The sequence below is a fragment of the Leptodactylus fuscus genome, chromosome 7 (assembly GCF_031893055.1).
Source record: "Leptodactylus fuscus isolate aLepFus1 chromosome 7, aLepFus1.hap2, whole genome shotgun sequence".
Lineage (NCBI taxonomy): Eukaryota > Metazoa > Chordata > Amphibia > Anura > Leptodactylidae > Leptodactylus > Leptodactylus fuscus.
In genome coordinates, this window is record NC_134271.1 from 92,091,884 (window position 1) to 92,119,693 (window position 27,810).

At 41.2% G+C, this 27,810-nt stretch overlaps 2 protein-coding genes across 3 annotated transcripts in view; one reads left to right on the forward strand and one right to left on the reverse strand.

The window, feature by feature from the left end:
* The window catches only part of WDR25 (WD repeat domain 25), a 120,650-nt gene extending 103,102 nt beyond the window's left edge, over nt 1-17,548 (reverse strand). The window contains exons 1-2 of one of the 2 annotated variants that reach the window (XM_075282540.1): nt 17,514-17,548; nt 15,485-16,120 (exon numbers count right to left, since the gene is read on the reverse strand). In XM_075282540.1, coding sequence (XP_075138641.1) covers nt 15,485-16,096 — 612 coding nt within the window. In that variant the 5' untranslated portion in view covers nt 16,097-16,120; nt 17,514-17,548. Of the gene's footprint in view, nt 1-15,484; nt 16,121-17,277; nt 17,396-17,513 lie in introns of those variants that run through there. The other variant, XM_075282539.1, reaches the window with a different exon arrangement.
* Nucleotides 17,549-17,600: 52 nt separating this feature from the next.
* WARS1 (tryptophanyl-tRNA synthetase 1) lies at nt 17,601-26,999 on the forward strand. Its single transcript, XM_075282469.1, has 11 exons — nt 17,601-17,683; nt 18,750-18,939; nt 20,135-20,348; nt 21,399-21,507; nt 22,558-22,677; nt 23,144-23,326; nt 23,633-23,733; nt 24,350-24,462; nt 24,782-24,955; nt 25,244-25,384; nt 26,674-26,999. Exons 2-11 carry the CDS (start codon nt 18,832-18,834, stop codon nt 26,830-26,832), a joined length of 1,422 nt encoding a protein of 473 aa, XP_075138570.1. The 5' UTR covers nt 17,601-17,683; nt 18,750-18,831; the 3' UTR covers nt 26,833-26,999.
* The last annotated feature ends 811 nt before the right edge of the window (nt 27,000-27,810 follow it).

Consider the following 27,810-nt stretch of genomic DNA (forward strand, 5'->3'; position numbering starts at 1 on the left):
ACTACCAGTGAATGTGAATATAAACTAATTAGACATTACCATGATTGCCCTGAATATAAAAGCACCACGCATCCTAATGAAATGACTGGCTGTCACCGGAGATGAGTGGCTCACAACACATCTGACAGCTCTGCCATGATAATCCGGATATTTGCTGCTCATATACAAGTCTCCTGATTGACCAACATCAATCAACCAAGCCTGCAGCAACTTTATATATCTTATTAGGGAATTGCATTATAAGCAATCCTGTAATGTAATACCATTGGAACTGCTCCCTTTACTGGTGGGATTTATTAAAGGGATATTCCCATTATGCCGTATCACTAGAATACACCATCACGTAAAGATCAATTGTGACTGATATGAAGGACTACCATTGATCAGAAGAATGAAGGGACTACGCAGCTAATTTAGTGTGTTGTTTTCCTGCACCGTGTCACTGGTTGTACTGCAGTTGCCCTGCACAGCCAGAGGCCCCATTGCTGCCATGTAGGGAAAAAACCTTAAGAGGAAGCAGTGCTAAACCAGTTCTGTGGCGCCTTCATACTCACCGAGGTCAAAGAGGTCAGGTCTCCCATCTTATCACTTTATAACATGAAATTACTCTTCAAGGTGAATATGTTGGCACAGCAGAGGGTATGGGCAATATAGAGGATATAGGTAGTCAGCCACGGTCTAGCCATGACAGAATACTGATGCAGTGCACTGGCACTCTCTGTTGGATGGGAGTCTCAAGCCACGGAATCCACAGCGAGATAGAGCAGGATGCTTATTTTAGCGCCCTACTGTGATCCCTGCCTCCCATTGAAATCACTAAGCATTAGTAAAAACTGCATCAAACCATGTCACATTTTTTCCACCTCCCTTTCATTTCATTGAGTGTATCAAGGCGACATCCACTTGAAGATTGGTCATATCGCTTTTTTTTCTCTCTTACTGAAAAGAAGAAAAAAATCAGCATTTGACTCCCATTGAAATGGGAGGGAGGCATTTTTTTAAAGGCGGATTCTACCTCAGAATCCACCTGCAAAAAACTCTGTGTGAGCTTACTCTTAGGGAATGTTAACGTCATAGGAATATGCTCCCCTGTTACCAGAATGGAGAGACGCTGTGATGGAGCTCACGCATCCAAGCACTACATAGAGGGCTAGTACCTGGTATTAATGAGAGACTGCCACACCAGTCTACATGAAGCATTTTCCTGTCTGCTTGAAAAATCAGACATGGTTGTAAACGGACACAACATAATATCCCATTTAAATTAATGGAAATTGTAAACGGACACAGCTAGAGTCCATTGCTAAAATCTTGCGCGGACATTAGCTACGGACACTAGCTGTCGGACACCTACGATAGTGTGAACCCAGCCTAACCCACTGAAAAAATGTTTTAACCCTCAAAAAAAAAAAAAAAAAGTGCCTGGTGCTTAGCCAGGGAAAATAGCCTGGTACTGAAGTGGTTAGGAAGGCCCTGGTCTTTCAGAGACAACCCCTTTAACAGTAGGACAAAACATATATTTTCAGATAAACATGGAAAATCTCCATCCAGATTGCACAACAATCCCTGTAACCATGACAACAGCATCACCAGAGCGGGGCCAGAAACACTACAAAGACACTGTTTCATGGCGGCAGCGCTATGTGGCATATGGTCACATCGGAGGCATGTTCCCGCATATTCATTATGTATTTCCACTTTGCTCCAGGCAAATGAAATACATCGTTTTAACCCATGAAGATCTGAGTGATACTCCACAACATTATAAACCAGAACTATCCCTTTAACTTACTGTAGGCTTTGGCTTTAGGCTTACGTTAGAGGAAGGATGGAGTCCACGCATTAATGCATTAGTAAAGGAGCCATGTAACCTTTTATCCAGAATAGAAACCCTGGTGATAACCACAAATCCAAGGAGGTCCCTGATCAGTCAATAGAGGAGCTGCCAAATGAAAAAGTGTTATAAAAGTGGAGATCGGTTTTAGGTTAAGCCCCCATGTTGTGGAAAAACTGCTTTTTATGTTGCTTTTTTTTTTTTTTTGAAGCCAAAGCCAGGAGTGGATTGAGAAATCTAAGTTTCCTTCATTTGTTGAGTAAAGCTGCCACATGCATTACATACAGTATATCTGTTGTATCTGCTGAAACACCCCACCACCACCACAGTTCAATGAGTGATAGCTACAAAGAATGGCGTATTCTACCGCAGATCTGGAGGAACAGCTGTTTCATTTACGAGGCTCACAACTATTCATAAACGCAGCAGATTCTCTTCCAGGCCGTGCGCCAATGCTGGAATTTTACTGATCATTTGCGCCAGTAACTGACATAAATTATCGTAACTTCAGGGCAATTCACACGCCATTTTCTCTTTCATTAAATTGAAGTGGGAAGCGTAAAAACACAGGTTTGAGACTTTCTTTTTTTTTTTTTTTACAGCAGATATCTGGTATAACCTACATAATAAATATGCCCCAGGGTTCAGCCAGCCAACTAAAGTTTATGGGGGACTTCTGACGCTATGCTAACAGAGGATTTCAATTGCCACTGCCAGCAGCTTTCTCCCCTCTCCCTGTTCAATGTACATATACTGCTCTCTCCAGCATCCATATGTGGGGTTGTCGTCGTGATACAGTGGGGTTTTTTCATGCTGAATCTCAAATTTGCCTCCCATTGCTTTCAATGAAAGGCAGTGACCGACACCTCTTTTTTTCAATACTCTGGGGAAAAAAAGCGCCTTGGCCAATCTCGACACAGGTTTAATTCAGGAAAGAGCACCAAAACCACGGTGGAAGGCCACATATTGCTTAGCCTCACTGGCGGGGGCTAATTTGTATGCAGATTCAACGCACTAACCAGGACAGAACCCCAATGCTCCGCCTCAACTTTCTGCTGCGGATTCCACAGCCAAAATACTCATCACGGTTTTTCTGATATACCATAGAAAGCAGAGTAAATTCTCAGAAAACGTCCTACCATGCACAGGGATTGACAGCCTCCTGTGTATACAAACTAATACATGGAAGCCATCAATCATCCTGCGTGGGCAGAGTAAGCAGGACTCTCACTGTCTCTCCTAAGAGTCCTGTCAGGATTTACTCTGCTTTATACACCATAAATCCTACTCCAAATATCGCAGCGCTCAGCTTTCCACCTTCTATCATATCCTGCTCTTGGATAGATCAGTGGAAATCACCTGACAAGTTCAGTATAACAACTATAGCAACTGGCAGTCCTGTTTTTTTCTTTAAAATGCAGATTGTGAGCCCTATATAGGGATCACAATGTACATGTTTTTCCTCCTATCAGTATGTGTTTGTAGAATGGGAGGGAATCCATGCAAACGCGGGGAGAACATACAAACTCCTTGCTCCTGGCAGGATTCAAATCCAGGACTTCAGCACTGCAAGGAAGCAGTGCTAGCCACAGAGGCACCGTATTGCCCCAGTGCTTCCAGCCCTATTTTGAGTCCATAGTGAGATGTTTGTAAAACCCACTAGATTTTAAGACTAGTAAAGTAAGTGGATAACAGATGCTATACAAAAATCACTATTAGTATTTGGCTATTCAAAGGCCAAGAACACCATATAAATCTATGCTGCTAACTTTCCCTATTCAACTGTGCCTGTGCAACACCTTTCACTGGACTCGCAGGAAATCAAGGAGTTAAAGGAGTTGGCCACTTTCAGATGAATCTTGTATCTTTGTATAATACAAAGTTTGTGCAATTTTCCAATATACTTTCTGTATGAGTTCCTCATGGTTTTCTAGATCTTTGCTTTCTATCATTCATTCTTCTTACTCCCAGTGGATAAAAATCGGTCACTGGTCATGTGATATACAGTCCATGGTCATGTGATGGACACACAGATGCACAGCTCGTTATAGTCACAGCACAATAATTAGACATCTTCTTGGTAATGAGCTGTACACCTGTGTGCTCATCACATGACCATAGACTGTTCATCACATGACCATGGTCTGATTTCTATACACTGCAAGAAAGCAGAATGAATAACAAGCAGCAGTAATCTAGACAACTGTAGGGATTTGATAAAGAAAGCATATTGGAAAACTGTATAACTTTTATTACAGAACCAATAACAGTTATCTCCTAAATATTGGTCTGAAACTGAACAACCCCTTTAAGAATAAACATTGCTATATGTCCCACCCAAACAGGAGAATTTTTGAAAATGGAGCATGGTATTGTAGGAGTAATTATACGATAACTGGAGTATCAATGATCATGTAATGCTGCATATGTAGCCATAATATATATATGACTTATGAGGTTCCCCTTTAAATACTACAGTTGAATTCCAATAAGTTCTCCATCCACATTTGTCACATAAAGAGTAAAACATTTAGCATGGGCTTTCCTAGGTGTTATAAATCTCTTTACAACTCTTTCATCCGATTATGTCAATAACACGACAGCACAGCAACATATGTTTCCACCTCGCTGTAGACATGTACTCAACTACTTACTTACCGCTTGGTCTCTCTTAGTAGATCTGAAACATTTGCGAAACGTAGACCGCCATATGGTACCTACAAACGGTGTTAACGAACTGTTTTAATCAAGCGGCACAAATAGTTGACAGCAAGAAAATTACATCTTTAACCATTTCAGTTCTCTCGTGACATTATTATGGATTTATTATATTATATGAGTGAAAAGTATATACTTAGAAAAGGGATTTCAAAGATGTTGTTACCATACACCAGTGACAAACTTAGCAGAGCACCATGGCTTCAATATTCAGAGAATCAGTACAGGTCTCAGCTTGTGAATCACCATTGTTTACTCATCTTTCAACTACCACTATGACATGTTAGGAGACCACTACAAGTAGAGTTCCCTATTAAAAATTCAGTTGACAATGATAAATGCTGACCTATAACTTGATTAAAATCACTTTGTGTCTACAGTCCCTATGCAGGCAGGCAGAAACATTCTTCACCACTCTACCAGTACTCACAGTTCTGACAGCGACCTAAGACTAACATCCTCTATAATCAGAACATCCCACCCCCTCTCCAAGACTTCTTCCAAGTTGTACCAATTCCCTGGAATGTGCTACCCTACACAAACATATTAATGCCCAAATTTAACAGCTTCAAGCACCTCCTAAAAACATATCTTTTAAAGAAAACCTAAAACTTTTCCTTATCTAACATGTCTGCTCTGCCAAATAACCCTACTCTGTTCACCTTTCTACTCTCTACATTACCCATGAGACATGATGCCTTTGACGTAACCCCCATGCCCAAGCACTTTGGATCTGTGTATTACACAGTGTATGGAGCAGGAAGCAGTTGATTCTGTAACCTGCATGATGGCCAGGGCAGGTACTGCAGCTCTCCTCCTGCTCACTTCAACACATCTCTGAACAGCTGAACCATGCATGGGCCAGTTGTCGGACCTACACCAAGCCGATGCTTACATCCTATCAAAAGGATAAAAATCATGGAGAATCCCTTTAATTATTAGTCACCTAAATGTACATTTTTTAAATAAAAATGTGATTGCTAATGCAGACTGAGATGAGCAATGGTACAGTGTGACTGCTGCAAAGTTTTTCACAACATACTGACAGTAAAGGCTCACATCTGTCCTGTCTGACTACTATGGAAACACAACCTAGCACTTACAACCTTTACACCGAGCTTAGTAGAAAGTGTGTCCATAGCAACTAATCTAATGGACTCTGATCATTCAGTTCTTCAGCTCAAGCCACACTTGATACTAAATTTAAAGAGGTTGTTCATTGTCAGACCAATATTGAGAGACAAACCTTATTGTTTGTATAATAAAAAGTTGCACGACTTTCCAATATGCGTTCTGTATCAATTACACAGTTTTCTAGATCTCTGCTTGCTGTCGTTCATTTTGCTTACCCCTAGAAGATAAAAATCAGTCCATGGTCATGTGATGGGCACAGCTCATTATAATCACTGTGAAGTAATCAGACATCTGTCTGGTAACGAAGAGCGCAACAATCTTGTACCGGATTCTCTGTTATTGAAAGACGGCGCGCGGGCCACAAGCGGTGGGACGAACAAATGTCCTCGGGGGGCCGCATGTGGCCCATGGGCTGTAGTTTGAGGATCCCTGCTTTAAAAGGTAGAGAAAAGACAAGAAAAGTTGGACTTCTTGTTACAGGGTGCTCTGCAGCTAGTATGGTTATGTGAGTACTACAAATGCCATAGCTACAAGTTGTTTTCTATGGCATAGCTCTTCCTGAAAAAGTTAGATGACTGGTATTCAGTATGGCTGAAGATTCAAAAAGATTATAATCAAACTTTCCTAGGCTCCTGAATAGCAAACCTAACAAATTCTACAGTGATACATTCCTTTATTACAACACAAATAGGCATCAGATTTATTAAGCCTTGTATGGCAGTTCTTTTTTGTGCCGTCCTCACCACTTTCCCAAGGAACCATCAGCGCCACAAAATGTGGCATAAATAATGCTGGAAAACTACCCCAGGTGTGAGCTGGTGCCAAACAAAGCGTGCACCTTATTTACGAAGAGGCAAAGATTCCACCAGCAATAAGTCTTCATAACACTCCGCCTACGTCACCAAGAACTTTGGGACAACAGCATATCCCTAATAATGTTAGTATGAAATTAACCCAGCTTTCCCAAAAGCAAATGGAACGAGACTGTTAGAGGAATTAAACTTGCTGCAAAATATTTGATTTTAGAGTGAAACGGACTTAAATTGATACAGCTATATCTACTGGAGAGGATATGAAGGACTGTGCACATAGTGCCGACTAGAGGATGAAGCCCAGGCCAAGGTTTTCTACCACCGCTGTCTAGAACAACCAAGCACAAGGAAGCTTGTGTTGCCATGGCAACAAGGATCCAACATCAATATGGAATGATGACAAAAGAAATAAAAAGGTTCTCTCTTATTTCCACAAAGCAGCGAATCAATGAGTAGCATTAAACTACATGGATCGTACGGGTGCCATGACCCAGCCTGCCAGCATGATTGCCTTTAGGGGGCCCTACTGGATCCCCACTGCTTTTTTAATAAACAGTGTAGGTCTAGTACCGGCCTCTATTAATTTATCTATCCCCGTCCCTGCTTGCGGCCTCCTTTTCCCTCTTCATCCACCAGGGGGCACCAATGAGCCGCATATTATGTCATCGCGACCTGATGTGCAACACACAGGTCCCTTTGAAGGCTGAAGAGGGAGAAGCCCACAAGCAGGATTGGGAAGCAGCAGCCTGGTTCTCCCCGATTCTGCCAGTTATATTGTTAAAACTACATTGGCAGAGCCGAGGAGAAGTGGTGCGGCCTACCCGTTTCTGCAGCTGGTAGAGCTTGTAGGCCACAAGTCTCATCTATCTCTCCATTCACAGAGGCCAGAATGGGGTCAAATGACTCATTCTTGAGACAGGTTTGGAATTCGCATTTATCTGTCAATTCCTGTGATTATGTCATATATGCTGCTCAAAAAAATAAAAAAAGAGAGAACACTGAAATAACACATCCTAGATCTGAATGAATGAAATATTCTCATTGAATACTTTGTTCTGTACAAAGTTGAATGTGATGACAAAAAAAAAAAAAAAAAAAAAAAAATCACACAAAAATCATCAATGGAAATCAAATTTATTAATCAATGGAAGCCTGGATTTGGAGTCCCCCCTTCCCCCCCAAAAAAAATAAATAAATAAATTAAAGTGGAAAAACACACTACAGGCTGATCCAACTTTGATGTAATGTCCTTAAAACATGTCAAATTGAGGCTGAGTAGTGTGTGTGGCCTCCACGTGCCTGTATGACCTCCCTACAACGCCTGGGCATACTCCTGATGAGGTTGCGGATGATCTCCTGAGGGATCTCCTGCCAGACCTGGACTAAAGCATCTGCCAACTCCTGGACAGTCTGTGGTGCAACATGACATTGCTGGATGGAGCAAGACGTGATGTCCCAGATGTGCTCATTCGGATTTAGGTCTGGGGAACGGGCGAGTCAGTCCATAGCTTCAATGCCTTCCTCTTGCAGGAACTGCTGACACACTCCAGCCACATGAGGTCTGGCATTGTCCTGCATTAGGAGGAACCCAGGGCCAACCGCACCAGCATATGGTCTCACACAGGGTCTGAGGATCTCATCTCGGTACCTAATGGCAGTCAGGTGAGCACATGGAGGGCTGTGCGGCTCTCCAAAGAAATGCCACCCCACACCATTATGGACCCACTGCCTTCATGCTGAAGGATGTTGCAGGCAGCATGACTCTGTCACGTCTGTCACATGTGCTCAGTGTGAACCTGCTATCATCTGTGAAGAGCACAGGGCGCCAGTGGCGAAGTTGCCAATCCTTGTATTCTGTGGTAAATGCCAAGCGTCCTGCACGGTGTTGGGCTGTGAGCACAACCCCTATCTGTGGACATTGGTTCCTCATACCATCCTCATGGAGTCAGTTTCTAACCGTTTGTGCAGACACATGCAAATTTGTGGCCTGCTGGAGGTCATTTTGCAGGGCTCTGGCAGTGCTCTTCCTGTTCCTCCTTGCACAAAGGCGGAGGTACCGGTCCTGCTGCTGGGTTGTTGCCCTCCTATGGCCCCCTCCACATCTCCTGGTGTACTGGCCTGTCTCCTGGTAGCGCCTACAGCATGTCACATTGCACCACAGACTGTCCAGGAGTTGGCAGATGCTTTAGTCCAGGTCTGGGAGGAGATCCCTCAGGAGACCATCCACAACCTCATTAGGAGCATACCCAGGTGTTGTAGGGAGGTCATACAGGCACGTGGAGGCCACACACACTATTCAGCCTCATTTTGACATGTTTTAAGGACATTACATTAAAGCTGGATCAGCCTGTAGTGTGTTTTTCCACCTTAATTTGGGGGGGGTCTCCAAATCCAGGCCTCCATTGGTTAGTAAATTTGATTTCCATTGATGATTTTTGTGTGATTTTGTTGTCATCACATTCAACTTTGTACAGAACAAAGTATTCAATGAGAATATTTCATTCATTCAGATCTAGGATGTGTTATTGGAGTGTTCACTTTATTTTTTTGAGCAGTGTATATATTCAAGATGGAAATACCCCTCCGACAGCGGTCATCTGAAAATTCATACTGGTCTAACTAATATTTCTCCCATCCTCATAGTTCGCTACAATGTCCCAATCCAAGTAAAACATATCATTCTGAAGTCAGGTTAATTAACTCAAGATTGTCTAGACTACATAGCAAACTCGCAGTAGTGGTAACTATTAGGTCTGTACTGTTTTCATTCATAGAAAGCAGGTGGAGATTTTGACAATATTTTAGGAAACTTAAAGTATATTAGAAAGGCACCTTAACTAATATAACCTTATGTAGTATAATACAGGTTTGTAGGAATATATCCTAAGGCTAAGCACAGTCAAGTGGCACTGCTCTGTGGCAACATCTAACCATGGGTGGCCTTGTACCTTTCCTCATTCCTCAGCCCTGATCACTGCCTGGGCTTATTAGAAATGACATTCCATGTGCTAATTGCCGGAAATTATAGCTTCATTGTCATTTCATAAACAAGCTGAAGATTTGCATACGTCTGTGTACAAAGTCATCAAATGTGACACATTGACTGGCAGGCACAGATCCTCCCTGGCACGATATAAGGGCATAATTGAGCCTCCTCCGAGACTTATAATAATGCTCTATTTTAATTATGTTTAGAAATCCTCCGCTATCATTTCTAGACTATGCAGCTCAAAATGAATGAAGTCTGACCTTGTTTGCTAAACAGGCGAGGGGGTTTCAGTACCAATAATGGGTTTTAAGTCCTGGCATCTCAGAAGTGCAATGCAGGAGATGGGTTACTTCAAAGTGTTAAAATAAAAGTGTCTGAAAAGGCATCTATTAATAGACCCTGCACTATTGGAATAGTTAGAACTTTTTTTTTCTCCAGCCTCCACCAATCCCAAGCAATCAATGCTGTTAGTTTTGGCGCCTAATATACTATTTCGGTGCAAAAGGGTCTGATTCTGAGCTCTGACACTGGCTGCCTCAGATTGAAGCTCTGAATCAAACCCCCTGCCTGACACCGCCATTCTGACATTACAGAGTTTAAACTGCACATCAGGCACCAAAATTACCTGCACTTGTAGCTCGAGAATGGTGGGGGACTAGAGGGAAAGCTCCAAATTTGCTGGAATCATTGAGGTGGCACCTATTAACACATGCTTAGAACTTAAATTGATGGAGGTGGTGAAAGGTCATTTTTAATGAATATATTATTATCCAGTGCAGTTGGGCAGACACACATCCACCTCTTCCCCATAGGAGCAGTGTTAGCAGATTTACCACTCAAAACGCTTAACAAACTGGATGACAACTCTTATGGCAGACGTAATGGTAGCCATATTGTTTCCAATCAGGTTTCTGGAAACAGATATAACTATACTACAGAGTGGTCTAACAGAAATTTTAACAATTTTTTTTCTTTTTAAATGTAGATTGTGAGCCCCATATAGGGATCACAATGTACATTTCTTTTTTTCCTACCAGCATGTCTTTGTAGAAAGGGAGGAAATCCCTGCAAACACGGGGAGAACATACAAACTCCTTGCAGATGTTTTCCTGGCAGGATTTGAACCCAGGACTCCAGTGCTGCTAGGCTGCAGTGCTAACCACTGAGCCACCGTGGTGCCCCTCAGAAATTTTAACAATTTGATAGAAGTGAATGAGTTTAGTATTTCTATTTAGTGGAGAAGTTTTCACCATTTATGTCTGCGACTAAAATTACGCTTCCGAACACGATCTTCACATTTGTATCATGCAAACACTTCAGCACAAAAGTAATGATTATTCTGCTGTGAACCAGCAAAATAAATAGCCGGCAATTCAACGATCATTAAGACTAAGTGTCCTGAGAGTACAAAATAAACATCAAATAAATTATTTTGATGGTTCAATTTACATCTATGGCAGCCATCTGGATAAGGCATGAGTCAGGAAAGACGTCAACGCAAATACTTCAAGTTATAAAGTGGTTTTCCGGATAAATCGTCAATAACAGATTGATATGAGTCTGACACCCAGCACCCCCATCGATGAGCTGTTCTCTGCAGCTGATAAGCAGAGAATGGAGTGGGAAGCAGACAGCTCCATTCTATTTGCAGTGGCCAGATCAGATTACTGCAGGTCAGCTCCGTTTCCCTTGAATTAGAACTAAGGTGCAGTGACCTGGTTCAGCTACAGTACTATAAAGAGGACATGGCTGCCCATTTCCTGCTCCACTCTCTGTGTGTCACTTTCCAAAAGGAATTGATCTGCAATGGATTACCTACCCATGGGAGAAGTCATCAATATCATCACCCCGAAAACATTTCAAAGTAGATTCCCAACCAGAGCATCCCTCTTTGATGTAGTTGCTCCCTTAACATGGAACTGACCAACAAGGCTATGACTGCTGAATTTCCTACTGGGACAGTCAACATCAAAGTGGACAATCCCTTTATATCTCAAATGTAGCTAAGTTGTAGTCTTTCATCACCAATAGCAACCAATCAGAACTTTTATTTTTCCAATGCAATTTAATACATGATAGCTGGAACCTCATTAGTTGCTATTAGTAACAGTCACAACGTCTCAAGAGTAGATTTCTTCACTATAGAATTTTTGGGTTAACCAGTTAAATTCCAGATCAGATTTTTAGAAAGTCACTCTTAAGTGAAAGCCGTGATGTGACTGGTTGCTATGGAAAACTCTTAAAGGGGTTTCTCAAGACTGTATTTTATGACTTATTGATTTGCCTTTTACATCACCCCCATTCATTTAAATGAGACTGTGAATGTGGCTCATGTCAATATATCAAAGACACCATCCCTTTATGGATACTCAATAACACCAAAGCAAGGAGACAACGGCTTAATTTTGGCTGTCAAGATACAGAAGTAAAACAAATAGTTACTGGAAAAATATACAACATGCAGTAATATGAATCTAATGATTGGAACAAAACGAGGAAACTTCAGGAGCAAAGAAATGTGGGCAAACGGCGATGCTTACAGAAATGAAGGACAGGAGTGGTTTGATCATAATGGGCTTTTAGGTGCTCACTAATCCAGAATACTATTTTATTTTATTAAATGGCACCCTCTTGTGGTAGAAAATAACACACTCCCCCTCCCAGGGTAATAGAGTGTGTATACTGTACTTGATCACACTTCAAATATAAATGTGGGATATGATGGTCTTTTAAGGCACTCATGTCAGTTTTTTGTCACAAAAGAATCTTATGCACATAATATTTGCCTTAAAACGTGATTGCATCCCTTAATAAATTTGTTACCATTTTCTTCCACATACTGAGGTAGAAGACTGAATAACTGAACACCAATCTATTTATCACCCCCTAAAGAGGTTTTCCCATGGTTAGAACCATATTTAAAGTTGTAGACAAAAGTTAAACATTTTTACAAAAACATGTCATTTAAAATTTTGTGGAATTTTAAAGATTTTCTGGTAATGGTGACAGTGTTTTGTGCTGATCAGTTACCAAGAGATACGACCATGAATGCAGAACCTACGGTATGGACACCCAGCCATGATTTCATTATTGTGGGCAGGTTATCAGGCAGAGACTATACAAGCATGAGAAGATAATCTGGCTGGAATTAGGAAATCATTGCTGACCATGGCATTCATGGCCACTGGCAACTGAGCAAGACTAAAGACTAAGGGGCGTTCACACTACCGTCGGTGTCCGACATGTAGTGTCCACTCCTAGTGTCCGCTCAAAATCATGCATGCAGGGTTCTTCTGTCCGCTTGAGAAGTCGGACATCTTCTCTTGCGGACAGGGAAGGACGGGCACGGAGTGCAAAAGAACGCACCCGATGCCCATTCAAGTGAATGACAGGTGTCATGGACACAGCTAGTGTCCGCTCCTAGTGTCCGTGACAGATTTTGAGCGGACACTAGGAGCGGACACTACATGTCGGACACCGACGGTAGTGTGAACGCTCCCTTAGATGAGTAGAGAAAGTGGCAGTGGGATCCATTTCCACAATTTCTGGTACTAGTCTTTGGAAGCTATAGGATTATTATATAATGACTGCTATTTTAACATGGACTATATGTCTACTATAGGCTGGATTCACACTCAGCTTTTTGTAATTTTTCATGGTAACCACTTTTGTTGGCAGAAGTTATTTCAGGGAAAAGAGAAATGCAAAACATGATAACTTTCAGTTCCTGTTCTGTAGTTACTGTACACGGGAGCTGAAGAGCTCCAGGCTGCACAAAACTGATGCAACTAAAGTGAAAATGGAATATTCAAATTCACGGCATATTACAAAACATTTTTAATTACCTTTACTGCTTTTTCACAAGCCGTCTGCTGGCCGTTGTTTTAACAACCTGCATACAGCCCCACAGACATGCCATTTCCAGGTCATTATCACATTTCCTTCAATAGACTCAAGTCTATGAGGGATCTGTGAAAATGGGTTACCTTTAGGTGTGCACTCGGCTTTCAAAAAATTACTCTCATATGCATAAAGTCTTACACCCATAACATAACCATAGTTGTCAGGACTAAGTTCTGTGTTGTACTGTACTGCTGCATTCCTATTGGTTGCTGCAGACACCAAGGATGGTGCACTAAAGGTATTCTTAAAGAGGACCTTTATGTGCCCCAGGGGAAAAGATATCTGTGCAATTACTGATAGCCCTTCACCTTCAGAAGGACATTCCTGACTGTCTACCAGCAAACGCCCCTCCTGACAGTCTGTCCATGGCACAGTGCTGTCAGAGGAGGGTGTTCCTTACCACTCAGCATCAAGGATGGGCGGTAAGGAAAGCCCCCTCTGACAGTATAGCGCTACGGACAGTACTGTCAGGAGGGGCGTTCCCAGCTAGACTGTCAGGAACGCCTTTCTGATGGTGAAGAGCTACGGTAATGGCACCAATAGCTCTTCACCAGGGGCACATAATGGAAAAGCTCACAGTGTGCTGAATTCAGTGCACTGTTGGCTTTCTAGCGGTATATAAAACCGCATGTGCCCGAGAACTTGAAAGGCCCTCTTTAAAGGGAGTCTATAACCTCCCTCTGTTAACCTCCCTTTGTTAAGTGTACCACTTGTGGAGATTTGGAGAAAAGCAACTTTGAAGTTTTATGCAAATAAGACAGTTGGTGCATTGAGGGCGGGCCTTCACCTCTGAAAGCATTCACATCAGCTCCCACTACAGGGAGATGAGCAGGCAAAAGATGGTAGGGGTCTGAATAACAAGAGCGGTACTCCAGACACCAGAAGGACTGCCCTGAGTGCACCAGCTACCTCATTTGTATAAGCCTTCAAAGTTGTTTTTCTCCAAATTTACAAAAGTTACACGCATAATAAAGGTATGATATTTATCACTGCAATGTAGGGCTGACAGTATGCAAGATAGACTCCCTTTAAAGAGAACCTTTCACCATCCCTGCCAAGTCTGTTTGCATTATTTAGCTGTCTCTGCTCCACTGCCTCCAGCACAGTTGTACTTTTTCTCTCTAGCTCGTATCATTCCCATACAATAAGTGTGGTTAGTTCTGATGTCTGATACGCTATTTAGGCTCTGTCAGGTGGGCAGTGTCAGGCAAAAACAGGCAAGGGTTGTGATTCTGAGCTCTAATAGTGCCTTCCTCTGACTGGAGCTCTGAGTCACACCCCCTTTCCTATTCCTTGATGACACTGCCCACCTGACAGTACAGAGTCTAAATAGTCTTCAGAGTCTAAACTAACAGCACTTATTGCCCAGGAACTATGGGGACTAGAGAAAAATATTCCAAATGCACTGAACTGGAGTTGGTGAAAGGTCCTCTTTAAAGGGGTTGTCTAGGCAAAAATAGACAACCCCTTTAATATTTCACAAATGCATACTCACCAGTCCACCATGCTCCAGTGTCCTCCCGGCGCATCCCACTTCTTCTGCTCTCGGGGCTTCTCCTTGGTCTCTTCCTGAATTCTGCTGAAGTCCTGATTGGCCTCAGCAGGCCTCAGGAAGAGACTCCATGTAGGTAGTGATATCGCATGCACTTCGCAGATTGGTCTCAGCGGTCATGTGATCACCGAGGCCAATCAGTTGCTTCAGCGGAACTCCAGAAGAGACCTGTTGAGCAGAAGGACCAGAACGCGCTGAGGACACCAGAGCATTGGGGACAGGAGAGTATAAATGTATTTTTTTTCACTGGCCTCAGCTGATTTAAAAGTTAAAGGGGTTGTCCATTTTTGCCTGGCCAACCCCTTTAAGCTTTCCTCATAGCAGCTTATACAGACTACACAGAAGGGAGCAACAGAAAACACAAGAGAAAAAATATGATACTTGTGCTCCACTGTGAGACATGATGGTAAATACCCTTTTCTTTTTAGAATGTATTTACCACATATCCTACGAGGGGTAACTGGTCAATAACAATTTTAACTAGAACTGCCCTTTAAATAGTTCAACATACAAAATGTAACTATAAGAAGTATGACTGTTACCTTGCATGTTCCATCCATGGATGCAGAAAGTAATAAATGACTGTACTGCTTTACTGGACACCACTGGACCCGGTTCACTGGCCCTGTATGCTCCCTCATCTGGAAAATTACTTTTTTGGGAATCCCACTGCTGCTGTACTTTAAGGGTAAATGAGGTGCAAGATAATCAGAGACTCTGTAGATATTCTTTGTTGAAAGACTTATGTGATCTTGTGACCTTACTGATCCATCCCCTGGAATCTCTGCAGACATATTGGATTGTTCTTGTTTCAGTCTTTTAGGAATATAGGGCTTCACCACACCTCCACTGCTGGGTTGAGGTCTCTTCTGAGCAGGCAACACAGTCACTTTCACTGCTGAATTACCCAATCCCTTGTTCGTAGAATTATAATAAGCATTGTGAACAGGGTACCTCTCTGTAAGAGTTGAGTCTCTAGCAAAAGATGAGGATCCTATCAAGGCATCCAGGCTTGTAAGGTGCACAGTAGTGTCACTTTGTGGCTGCTGCTGCACAACATGCTTTAGGGGAGATTCAACAACCTCAGAAGTATAGGGGCTCCTGCTATCTTCTGAATCTGGATCTGAGTCATCATAGGCCACTAATGAGTTCATTCTTAGTTATTCGATGGAGTGTTCCTGGAGGTACATGGATATAAACATAAATAAGTAAACCCCATATATGCACGCATATTTAGCCAAATTTATTTAATCCACCACCAAAAAGACCCAAAAGGTATAAGATTGTCAATGTCTTTATCTTCTGGTCCTGTAAAATTCCTTTTTTATTTATTTTGTAAGTTGAAACCCTGACTGGATCAAAAGGATTGCCCAGTTTCAGCAAAAAATTTTTACTGTTGGTTTAATAAAAAGATATACAATTGTCTAATATATTTTCTAGATACATTCCTACAGTTTTTCGAGATAAACAAATAATGAAAGCAGGAAGTTATCTAGAAAACCATGAGGAATTGATGCAAAATGTATATTGGAAGATTGTATAACTTTTCATTACACAAGCAATAACACTTACTACTCAAACTGGACATCACCTTTAAACCTGTTGCTCACACAGAGAGGATCAGTCAGCTCTCCTGACATGTCTGTTTTAGTAAATACATATATGTTCTATACAGTAACAATTCTCGAGCATCTTTTCTTAAAACTCTGTATTGTATTGTATTGTCCCTCTGTTATTACTCCTGGAAATGTAAATTGGCAACTGTGTGTTATCTGTTGGATGTGCGTCCCTGTACTATAACATTATATAATCAATGCTGACTTTGTATCAACACACTTTCTGTTTAACAAGGAGAAGATTAACATCCAGTTGGCAGTATGTCATACTTGCCAACATCTGCTAACTAATGTCTAGGAGAGCGGCATAGAAAGTGTGCTGTGAAAAGTTTCACCCCTTTTTGTGACATGTGTGGGCAATATCTGGCCATACCCTTTTTTTGTAACATAACTGGCACATAAATTGCCCATATCATATGCAGAAGCATGGTACCGAATCTGCTATATCTGCCCCTATTACAGGAGTCTGTGAGGTCACCCCTCTTTTCAGAAGCCTCACAAACACACCAGCAGAGTTGGCAAGTATGTGATATATTCTGATCACAATACAGAGTTACAAGAAATGATGTTCCAGGATTCTTATTTGGTGGGAATACAAGCATTTCCTAAACCAGACCTATGAGGGGGTGACAGCTCTAGTACCATACAGCTAGCACCATACTATACACAGCCCATACTGTATACACTGCCATCCCAGGTACAGTCCACAATATACTCACTCAGTGACAGCCGCACAGCCTACAGCGCACTGCATGCTGGGAACAGCTACAAGCCCATCACTGACTCAAACTGCTCACACTGCGTCCAGCTACAAATCTATCCACAAAGAAACCAGAGCTACGAGCCATGAGTTCCGCTCTACAATTCTCAACACCGTATATCAGTAGCTGAGATATTGTATTTCATATGTGTTATTTTATATACGATGTGTATTCCGGATAATCCAGACCTTTACCTTATTTCACCTGCTTCTGCTAGCAGGTTACTGGGGTCGGAACCTTTGTGAGGGTCGTGTTTGCACGGGGAGTGTACTGCGAGGCGCACGGTGGGCGGGCCCTGGGATTGCAGCATCCAGGCACCGGCTGCTTGTGTCACACGGGGAGGCGAGGTGACGGCTGATGACAGGTAATGTGGCGCTGGTGTAGTGATGTGTGTGTGACAGGGTCGAGGTGGACTGACTGACATGTCCAGGGGTCTGGGCGGACATGTGCTGGGATGGTAAGGGGGTCTGTAGGGTGACAGGTTCTGCCCCATCCTCCATGTGTCCGCGTGTTGTACAGGGTGAGGCTTGGGGTTCTCACTAACACTTCTCTATAGTACAGTGACTGCCATGTTAGTACAATCTGCCATATGGCTCTGATGGGATCAAAGGATATAGGATCAGCCTCACATCAATAACCTCATACATTGCATCATATGTGCAGCGGTGTAACAAGATTACCTTGGACTGGGGCTGAGTTAGGTAGGTTAATAGATAGGGCTAGTAGTCCGTGGGCCAGCGAGGGGGTGTGAGAGGGGATCAGGGAAGTTGTAGGCTAGGGAAACAGGTAAACAAATGCAGAGGACTCCTGGAGCTCCCAAAGAAAACCAGAAATCACTCAAAATACTGCTACAGGTATTTTGGAGCAATACGTAACCCTTTAATAGCACTAAAATACCTTTTTTTAATAAAAAAAATAAAATTGCCCGGAAAGCCCCTTTAAGACATCCTACATATAACACTATAGAACCATCATGCTCAATGTCTGTTATCCTCTATATAGTAAGTCTTACTTCTATACAGTTAGCGGTCCTCGTTCACAATGGTAAATATGTTCTAATGTATGTAGGAGTACAGAGGACTGGCAGGTGTCATGGAATCTGATGATATTTTGTGTGATATTCCATTCATATGCCATACAGTAATGTGCACCTCATTTTACTGTTATTGCTTGTCTATGGAGGTAATATGTCTGTGCATTGGATTCAGTGTAACTGTTATTAATGGCTTTTTCTCACATGATTGAACCCATTATAAGGGAGTCACACACCTTTAGCCATGAAGCATGTACAGTTAAAGTAATGTGGGGGTAATTGCTATCATTTGCTTGTTACAGTTCATTACAATTGCTCCTATCATGTTATAGGGTATAATGCATTGATGGCAGTGGCCTTTATTTCTAACAAATTTGAGATATATCTGTCTATTAAGGATTCTCAGGATTCAAAACTCTCCGGTTTGCTGATTTATTTGGCATTTGAGCCAGTATTCGGTCTTCACGCCTCACCTCATCATGACTGATCTTGGATCTGGTGGCACACTTTCACCCCTGGAGCTTTATAACCAGGTGTCAGAACAAGGGGACAGAGTGCGGGCACTAAAAACTGAAAAAGCACCAAAAGTAAGGATGCGTGTAGGATATATGTGTGTTCGTTCGTTCGTTCTCAATGTGTCTGCAGTGTATCTACCATGTAAATGACAGAAGATTTCTAGCATGGTTTCCATTTTAATTCCGCTCTATCTCTATTTGCTGTAAGTAGGTGGCTCTCAAAAGGAAACTGTCAGCAGGATTTCACCACTAAACCCACAGTACTATCTGGTAGGGTTTGACATACTATATTTATCTTTCCCTCTGTTAGGTTACACATTTAGTAGTGAACATGCTGTTGACAGATTCCCTTTCAAACCTGTACAGACCTAATACTTCTGACAATCTGAACCTTTGCTACAATAGTATCTAGTCTTTCTATGAGGCAAATATTGTGGATTCCAGATTGTTATATTTTACCTGCCCTGATTCAATGAAGCAAATTATCAGGACCGAAGAGCGATTTGTGCTGCCCTTCTGTTTACATAGAATTGTCTGGACTAGGTGCAATTGTAACAAAATCTCAGCTGGGGCAACACGGTGGCTCAATGGTTAGCACTGCAGCCTTACAGCACTGGAGTCCTGGGTTCGAATCATGCCAGGAACAACATCTGCAAGGAGTTTGTATGTTCTCCCTGTGTTTGCATGGATTTCCTCCCATTCTACAAAGACATACTGATGGGAAAAAAAATACATTGTGATCCCTATATGCGGCTCACAATCTACATTTCCAAAAAAAAAGAACCTCAGCTGTGGGAAATATTTGGTCTGCTTCTATTTTTAGCCACCAAAATTAAATAATGATGTTCCAGTTCACTGACAGCAAGTAGAGATCTTATAAATGTATAAGCAAAAAGTATGGGGTTTTCTATTAGGAAATCCCTTGCTCATATGCATTGTTAGATCATATACAGATCATAGAGCTGAGGTTCACTGCCCAAGATGTCTTCATTATCTAAGCACAGATCCCGAGGGCTAACAACCAAGGCTAAATGGTTGCCTATTTACTTGACACGATGCCATTTAATACCTCATTTCTCCATTATTTAGTGAAGCTAGTATTTACAAACTGTACACTAAAATAAAAATGTTATTTGCTTTAATGATAAGATTTACTCCAGTTCACATGAGGTTGGCTACTACATCTGTTACCCCTCCCCCAGTTCCCATGCCTAAGCTGTTAAAACTGGAAGAGGCTTCTTGTATAACACTTTGTTTTGCTTTGAAGGGTGAAATCGATGCTGCAGTGAAGCTTCTGCTGTCTCTGAAAGTTGACTACAAAAATACAACAGGAGAGGACTACAAGCCAGGCTCCCCGCCTACCAATGAAACCCCGAATGCCAACAATGGGCTTCCTCCTGCAAATGAGGGGGATGACTTTGTGGATCCCTGGACTGTGCAAACAGGCAGCGCAAAAGGGGTGGATTATGATAAACTTATAGGTAAGTGAGGACAGAAAGGCTACAGTGCGGCTATAACAAGACACAAAATATCCATGTAGTGGCCTACAAACTTATGTCTGCCCAGCTGAAACTGCAAGTCCTCACAGCTAGTCTGTTCATCTGTTTGTAAGAAAGTTGGATCACTTCTGATATGGCTGCCACTACAACTTATGTTAATTCTCACTAAGTTTTTCCAGTTCCTGAAATTAAAATTGTATCTAGATATCAATCATAGTTAGAGCTGTTGTGGTGCTTGGATTGTTTTTTTTCTGGATACAACTAAAAAAATGTTTTGCTTTTTTTTTTTTTTTTTTTTTTTTAAAGACTAAGAAAGACCAAATCAAGTACAGGTACAATGAAAAGCCTTTTAATTTAGCATAAATCGGACATATAGAAAATGCAAATAGATGATGAACTAAAAGATTTTCACTATATACAACAAATGGAGAGATTTTTCTTAATATACATCAAATGAATAAATTAGAGACATCTGCCCTGATGGAAACTAGGCACATGACCTCAAAGTGCGGCATAAAAGCAACTTGTCATTGAAAGTGATCAGAGGAGGTCAGGAATTATTCTGCAAATAGCTTGCGCACAGTCAAGCACAGGTTCAGATAAATTCAACAGCTAACATGTCCAAATGCACAACTCGCAGTTTTGTTTTTTATTACTGATGGGCTGCAGTGCAGATGACTAGTATGAATATCATGGCTGTCTAAGGGAAACAGAAAGGAGTTCAGCAAACGAACATAAATATTTGATCACTGAGCATTGATAAAAACCTGACTAGCTAGAATCAGGTGCCAATAGTTTAGGCTGGCGGGGGTGGAGAACTGATTTGTTTGGTGAAATGTTTTCTTGGCACCGCTATCATCTAATACCTGTGTATACTAGGATGAATTACTGCAATTCTGAAGGCGCTACTAGATTGGGATCTCTAATAAAGTGGCCATTCGGTCTATACATATAAATTATTTTTTTGTAATCTTTTGCAATATGTAACACATTTTTATGAGAAGTAAACTGTTATTTCTAACTTTCCTACAGTTCGATTTGGAAGCAGTAAAATTGACAAGGATCTTATTGATCGAATAGAACGGGTTACCGGGAACAAAGCACACCATTTCTTAAGAAGAGGAATCTTTTTTTCACATAGGCATGTCACCTTTTGTTTTTAAAGGCAACTTCAACCTTTGTAACCGTGTTATACCAAATATGTAATAATAGCATTGTTATTATCAGAAATGTTCTTTATAGCCATTAGAGTATACAAATAATGACCTGTAGAAATCCTTCAGGAAGCATGCAGTGGCAGCTGGTAGTATGCACTCTCTTAGTGAACCATAGGGAGTATTAAGTAGCATCCTACAGACTGCTAACAGAGAATTATCTACAGTGGGCTTCCATGTTATTAGTGCATCCACAATATCTTAAGCAATTAACATTATTAGTCCACAATATACATTTACCATAAAGGATGTCTCTTCCAGCACTATTGTTACAATGCATGTAAAATAGCAAATAAAGTAACTTTGCAAATGGTTTTGATCACAATACCTCCTACCCTTCTGTGTATACAGCTCTTATGGAGACCTTTCTCTTTACAGTCTGATCTTGATCTTGCATCATGTATTACTCATCTCCTTTTCTTCCTCTTCTAATGACTGTTGGTTAAGGGCTAGTTCACACGGGGGCAAGGAGACGGATTTTGACAGCGGATTTTGCCTCCCTACAATGGTGGTCTATGGAGACCACTAGTGTTCTTTTTTTCCGCTAACAGCATAAAGAAGCAAGCTGCCCTTCAGGCAGATTCCGCAGCTCACCGAGCTGCGGCTTCCGCCTGGCGGCAGCAACCTCCTAGGTAAACCCATTAATTTGAGCCAACTCCGGAGGGAGAGGCCGCAACCGCGACAATCGTGGCAGGCAGGTTATGACCCGAGAGTGACTCCCTGCATCACTCTTGGTGCCAAAATTCGCCCCACCGCCCCCCGTGTGAACGAGCCCTAATAGATATCTCCAACATGTGCTAAACTGATTAAGAGTTGTGTGCCTCTTGATAAATTTCGTACATTACATAAGTCTTAATAAATCTGTTCCATTGACTAATAGTTATATCTTTGTTATATCTATACATATCTTTTATTTCTACGTATTATACTTCTGGATATAATTTTTTTAAAAAATATTATTAATTTCTATATATCAGGGACATGAACCAGATTCTGGATTCTGTTGAGAACAAGAAGCCATTTTATCTCTACACAGGAAGAGGCCCATCTTCAGGGGCAATGCACGTTGGCCACCTAGTTCCATTCATATTCACCAAGTAAGCAACTGATTCTTACTTATCATTAAGATTAACAACTATGACAATTAGTATTGTAGCCTTTATTACAGAGGCAGCAAGTCACACTTAAAGGGGATGTCCACTTTCAGACCAATATTGAGAGACAAATGTTATTGTTTGTATAATAAAACGTTGTACAATTTCCCAATATACTTTCTGTATCAGTTCATCACTGTTTTCTAGATCTCTGCTTGCTGTCATTCATTCTGCTTACTTTTAGTGGATAAAATCTAACTTTTTATTACCTAAACAATAGTATTGGTCCAAAATGGACAACCCCTTTAACTTCAGTATCAAAAAGCAGTGAATGGTATCTGCTGTGCAATCTTTGGCTTTTAAGATCACATTGAGTAAAATGTAAACATTCACATATACATTAGTATTATTATTATTATTATTATTATTATACTTATCAGGTGCCATACGCTTGTGTTGCTTTCCACAGATGGTTACAGGAAACATTTAATGTCCCTCTGGTCGTTCAGATGACTGATGATGAAAAGTACCTCTGGAAAGACTTAACCATAGACACGGCTTATCAGTACACAATTGAAAATGCCAAGGACATTATAGCATGCGGCTTTGATGTTAACAAAACCTTCATCTTCTCGGACCTGGAATACATGGGGTGATTGATCTGTTTTCATTTTTCTAAGGGTGGAATATAGTTTTAGAATTTGTAGAAAGAGTTTTTTAAGGGCATGTTAACAAAGAAATGAGTGCTGTTACCTTATAGGGGTTTTCTGAGAGATCTACATTAATGATTTATCTTTAGGATAGGTCATCAATATCTGATAGGTGGGGGATCCAACATCTGGACCGATCAGTTGTTTGAAGAGACCATAGTGCTATGTATAGTAATAGTAATATATTATATATTATAAGTAATAAAATGCATTGTAATTGTAATATTTTATATTTATATGTTTAACAGAATGAGTTCGGGTTTCTACAAAAACATTGTACAAGTCCAGAAACACGTAACATTCAACCAAGTTAAAGGAATATTTGGCTTCACAGATAGTGACTGCATTGGTAAGTAGGCCCCCTGATTGTTCAAATGCTGGTGGAAGGTACTACCAAAGCCAGTTTAGTGACCAAGGATTGTCTCATTCTGTACCGTGGCTGTGTCACCTACCGTAGTGGTACTGGGATAGGTGGCTGCTGACCGCGGACCAGATAGACTCTGGTATGGGGCACCAGATGGTACAGACAGTGTTAACAGACTGAAAAGCAGTGGCAGGCGGCAGATAAACAAGATTGTAGACAAGATAATGGGTCAGGACTGGCAGCTCATGTTCAGTATTCCAGGACACAGGATATACACAGGTCAAACAATAATACAAATGCAGTATAGTACAGAACCATTGCAGAATAATTAGTACTAGATTCAGTATTACTCAGACACCATTCACTGTAGGTTGAAGCTGTCAGGGATTGGCTTAGGAGTGTCCATAGGTGAACTCATTATGCTTTATGGGCTGGACCAGGTGCTACACAGAAGGGAAAATGCAGCAGGGAGTGTTGGAAACTGCATGGTGTGAACTGGATGCAAGCTGATGACTGCGTTTGTTAGGAGAGAGTACAACAACAGGCGCAGACCATAACACATTGATCTTGCTTTTCGTTATTTTGTTGTGTTGTCTTTCAGGTAAAATCAGTTTTCCTGCTATTCAGGCTGCACCATCATTCAGCAGCTCCTTCCCAAAAATATTTGGCAGCAAAAAAGATATTCAGTGTCTCATCCCATGTGCCATTGACCAGGTACAAGACCTAGTTATGCCACCCCATCTAACCAGTGTTAGACAGTTGTTAAAGGAACATTTATATTTGTTTTGCTTTTCATGAATAAAGGGAAAAAATACTAAAGTGACCTTCAAGGATTTTATTTAATGTCCAAAGCAAACTATCCTTCTTTGTTTGTAGTGGTTGGTTCCTCTGCATTGCATTCAGATATGCCTTGTGTGTTATGGAACAGACTATTGATCATAGATAATGGGGCAAAATCTAGCATGAGATGTATTTAAATATTTTTTTCTGATGATGTAAAACTGCCCTTTAAGATAATTTTTGTCTGTTCCAGGACCCGTACTTCAGAATGACTAGAGATGTTGCCCCCAGGATCAGCTACCCTAAACCAGCTTTGATACATTCAACGTTTTTTCCTGCATTGCAAGGGGCACAGACTAAAATGAGTGCCAGTGATCCCAATTCTTCCATTTTCCTCACAGATACCCCCAAGCAAATCAAGACTAAGGTACTGCTTTGAGGACAATAAACCATCAGTTATTTTGAATTAAGGCCTATTGACTTCACATGCCGACTGTACAGCTACAAATTGAGTCCTTTTGGTTCTATGTTTTATTCTTAGTTGTAGACATTGTATCGCGCACCATATTCTTTGTAATATGGCATCTGATGGGGCACGGAACAGTGTACCGTATGGAGTCAACAGATTTCGATGTTTGCTCTGTTTTGTACCCTTGAGGCTTCCTTTGATCTTTTCAGTGACAAGTAAATGTACCGATATTCCTGTCTTTTTCAGATCAATAAACATGCATTTTCTGGTGGTAAAGATACCATTGAGGAACACCGTAAATATGGTGGCAACTGTGAAGTCGACGTCTGTTATATGTATCTGACTTTCTTTCTGGAAGATGATGAGAAGCTTGAAAAAATTAAGCAGGTAAGTAAAGACAGATTATATAGTTCTTACTATATATGCCCAGGGGACCTGTCACTGTTACAGACCCTCCTAAAATGGGCAAATATTAAACCTATCCCTTAAATCTCCATAGAAGTGTCAGTGTGCAATAATGTGCATCTTTGGATTTGTATAGTCATGGCCAAACACTTTGAGAATGACATAAATTTAGATTTTCACAAAGTTTGCTGCTTAAAATGACAAATACATCTGACTCGATATTTATGGTGGTGACCTTTATTTCTCAAGACTTCTGCAATTCACTCTGACATGTTGGATGTCATCATTTGGGCCAAATCTGAACTGATGGCAAACCATCCTTTCTGAATCATTGCTGTAAATATGGAGCCTTTGCATAAACTTGAAGTATTTGTCAATAAAAATTTGACCTAAGATCCCTGCTATGAATACAGATCAACTTCTAAACAATCCAGTTTGGTGATGTTTTCCAGCATAATGGAGCATCGTGTCATAAGGCGAAAAGGATAAGTTAGTGACTTGGTGAACTAAACATTGACATTTTAGGAACATGGCCAGGAAACTCCCCAGAACTCAATCCCATTGAGAGTCTGTTGTCAATCCTCAAAAAGCAAGTGGACAAACAAAAACTCAGAAATTGTGATAAACACCAAGCACTGATTTGGCATTGCTAAGCATTTGATCCAGAATGGTCAACACTGTAATACTGAGTCTTTGCATAAACTTCAAGTATCTGTCAATGAAACCTTACAAAATGAAATACTTAGAATTGTACTTCAGTAAACCTCTAACCAAAAGATCTAAAAATACTGTAGCCGCAAACTTTGTGTCAATCTGAAAACTTTTGGCCACGCACTGTAGATTCGCAGCAGCACCCAAGACCTCCACTGATTAACTATTTGAAGGGGCCACAGTGCTGATATGAGAGGCATAAGCCCTTTACTGTTCATATTGCATTCTGTCTGTTTCATAGTGGCCATGTGATGTAATTACAGTCTAGGCCCATAGAAATTAATGGGATGAGACTGTAATTACATGGCAAAGCCTCTATGAACAGACAGCATGCAATGTAAACAGTGAAGAGATCATGGTGCTTTTATGAGCATCTTAGCCCCTTCAAAGAGCTGATCAGTGTGGGTCATTGTTGACAGCCCCCTATTAATCTCTGAGGGATAGGTCATCAATAAAATGAGATAAACAATCCCTTTAACCATCCTGGATCTGGTACGATGTAAATCTCTGTATGCATTTACTTTACTAGTTATCAATGATTTTAATGTCCCATTTTTCAGGATTATACCAGTGGAGCTTTACTAACAGGTGAGCTGAAGAAAATCTTGATAGAAACTTTACAGCCGATGATTGCAGCGCACCAGGAACGCAGGAAACAGGTGACTGAGGAAGTGGTCAAACAATTCATGACTCCAAGGAAGCTGGCCTTTGACTTTTAGCGACTTTTACAATGTTGGTGTCCGGGCACAAATGTAGTCACAGTCTGCATAGTTCGGTGTCCACATCGCATCTTGACTCAATTATTGGCCATAAGCTGGCTAAGATTCTTTTACCGTACTCCATGAAGTTACATTGTAAATTATTGCAATAAATATATTCTGATGCTGATCACATGATAGTTTTTGTTACTGGATACATCTGGTTTATCTCTGTTAAAATTAGATTTTTTTGCCATTGTAATTCTCATTAAGGTGTCAGCACCATTGCTAATATGTTCTGTTTCTGGCTTAGCAACAGAAACTGCAGCTGATAAGGGACACGTGCAAATCTTTATGCTCTTGTATAGATGTGGATATGATACAAATGATTCTGCTCCACTGCTAGTATCTGGATTTCTCTATATTAAGCATACTCAGTACTATACTTGGCACTGCTTAGTATGCTCAGTTCTCCAAAGAACTACACCAAAATAGCCGCTCGGAAATACGCAGTACCACATGTCCAAGCGGCCGTTTTGGTGTAGTTCTCTGGAGAACTGAGCTTTGAACTGAAATTTGAGGACAGACGGAGCACAAGCAGTGGAGGGGGCGGTATTAAGGTATATACTTCGAAGTGGAAATCCAGCATGCAAAAAAACTTCTTAAAAATCCATATTTATTGAAAAACTCACGTTAAAAACATGCACATATTAATCCATCGGTAGTGGTGACCCCCATAAGAGAGAAAAGCATCCAAACTGACGCGTTTCGGAACCTGGTTCCTTAGTCGTAGTATTAAGGTATGACTAGGGGGTGACCAGAGGTCCTGAGGAGCGCCCAGGGTGCTCCGTGGGGTTAATTTGCATAAATAAATAAAGCCGATTAAAAAGAAACGGCAGGGATGACATAAAAAGTAACGGTAGTAGTAGAATACACTTTTTAAAGGCTATTCAGACATGTGTTTAGCTGAAAATTTCATGTACTTGGGCACATGTGGTT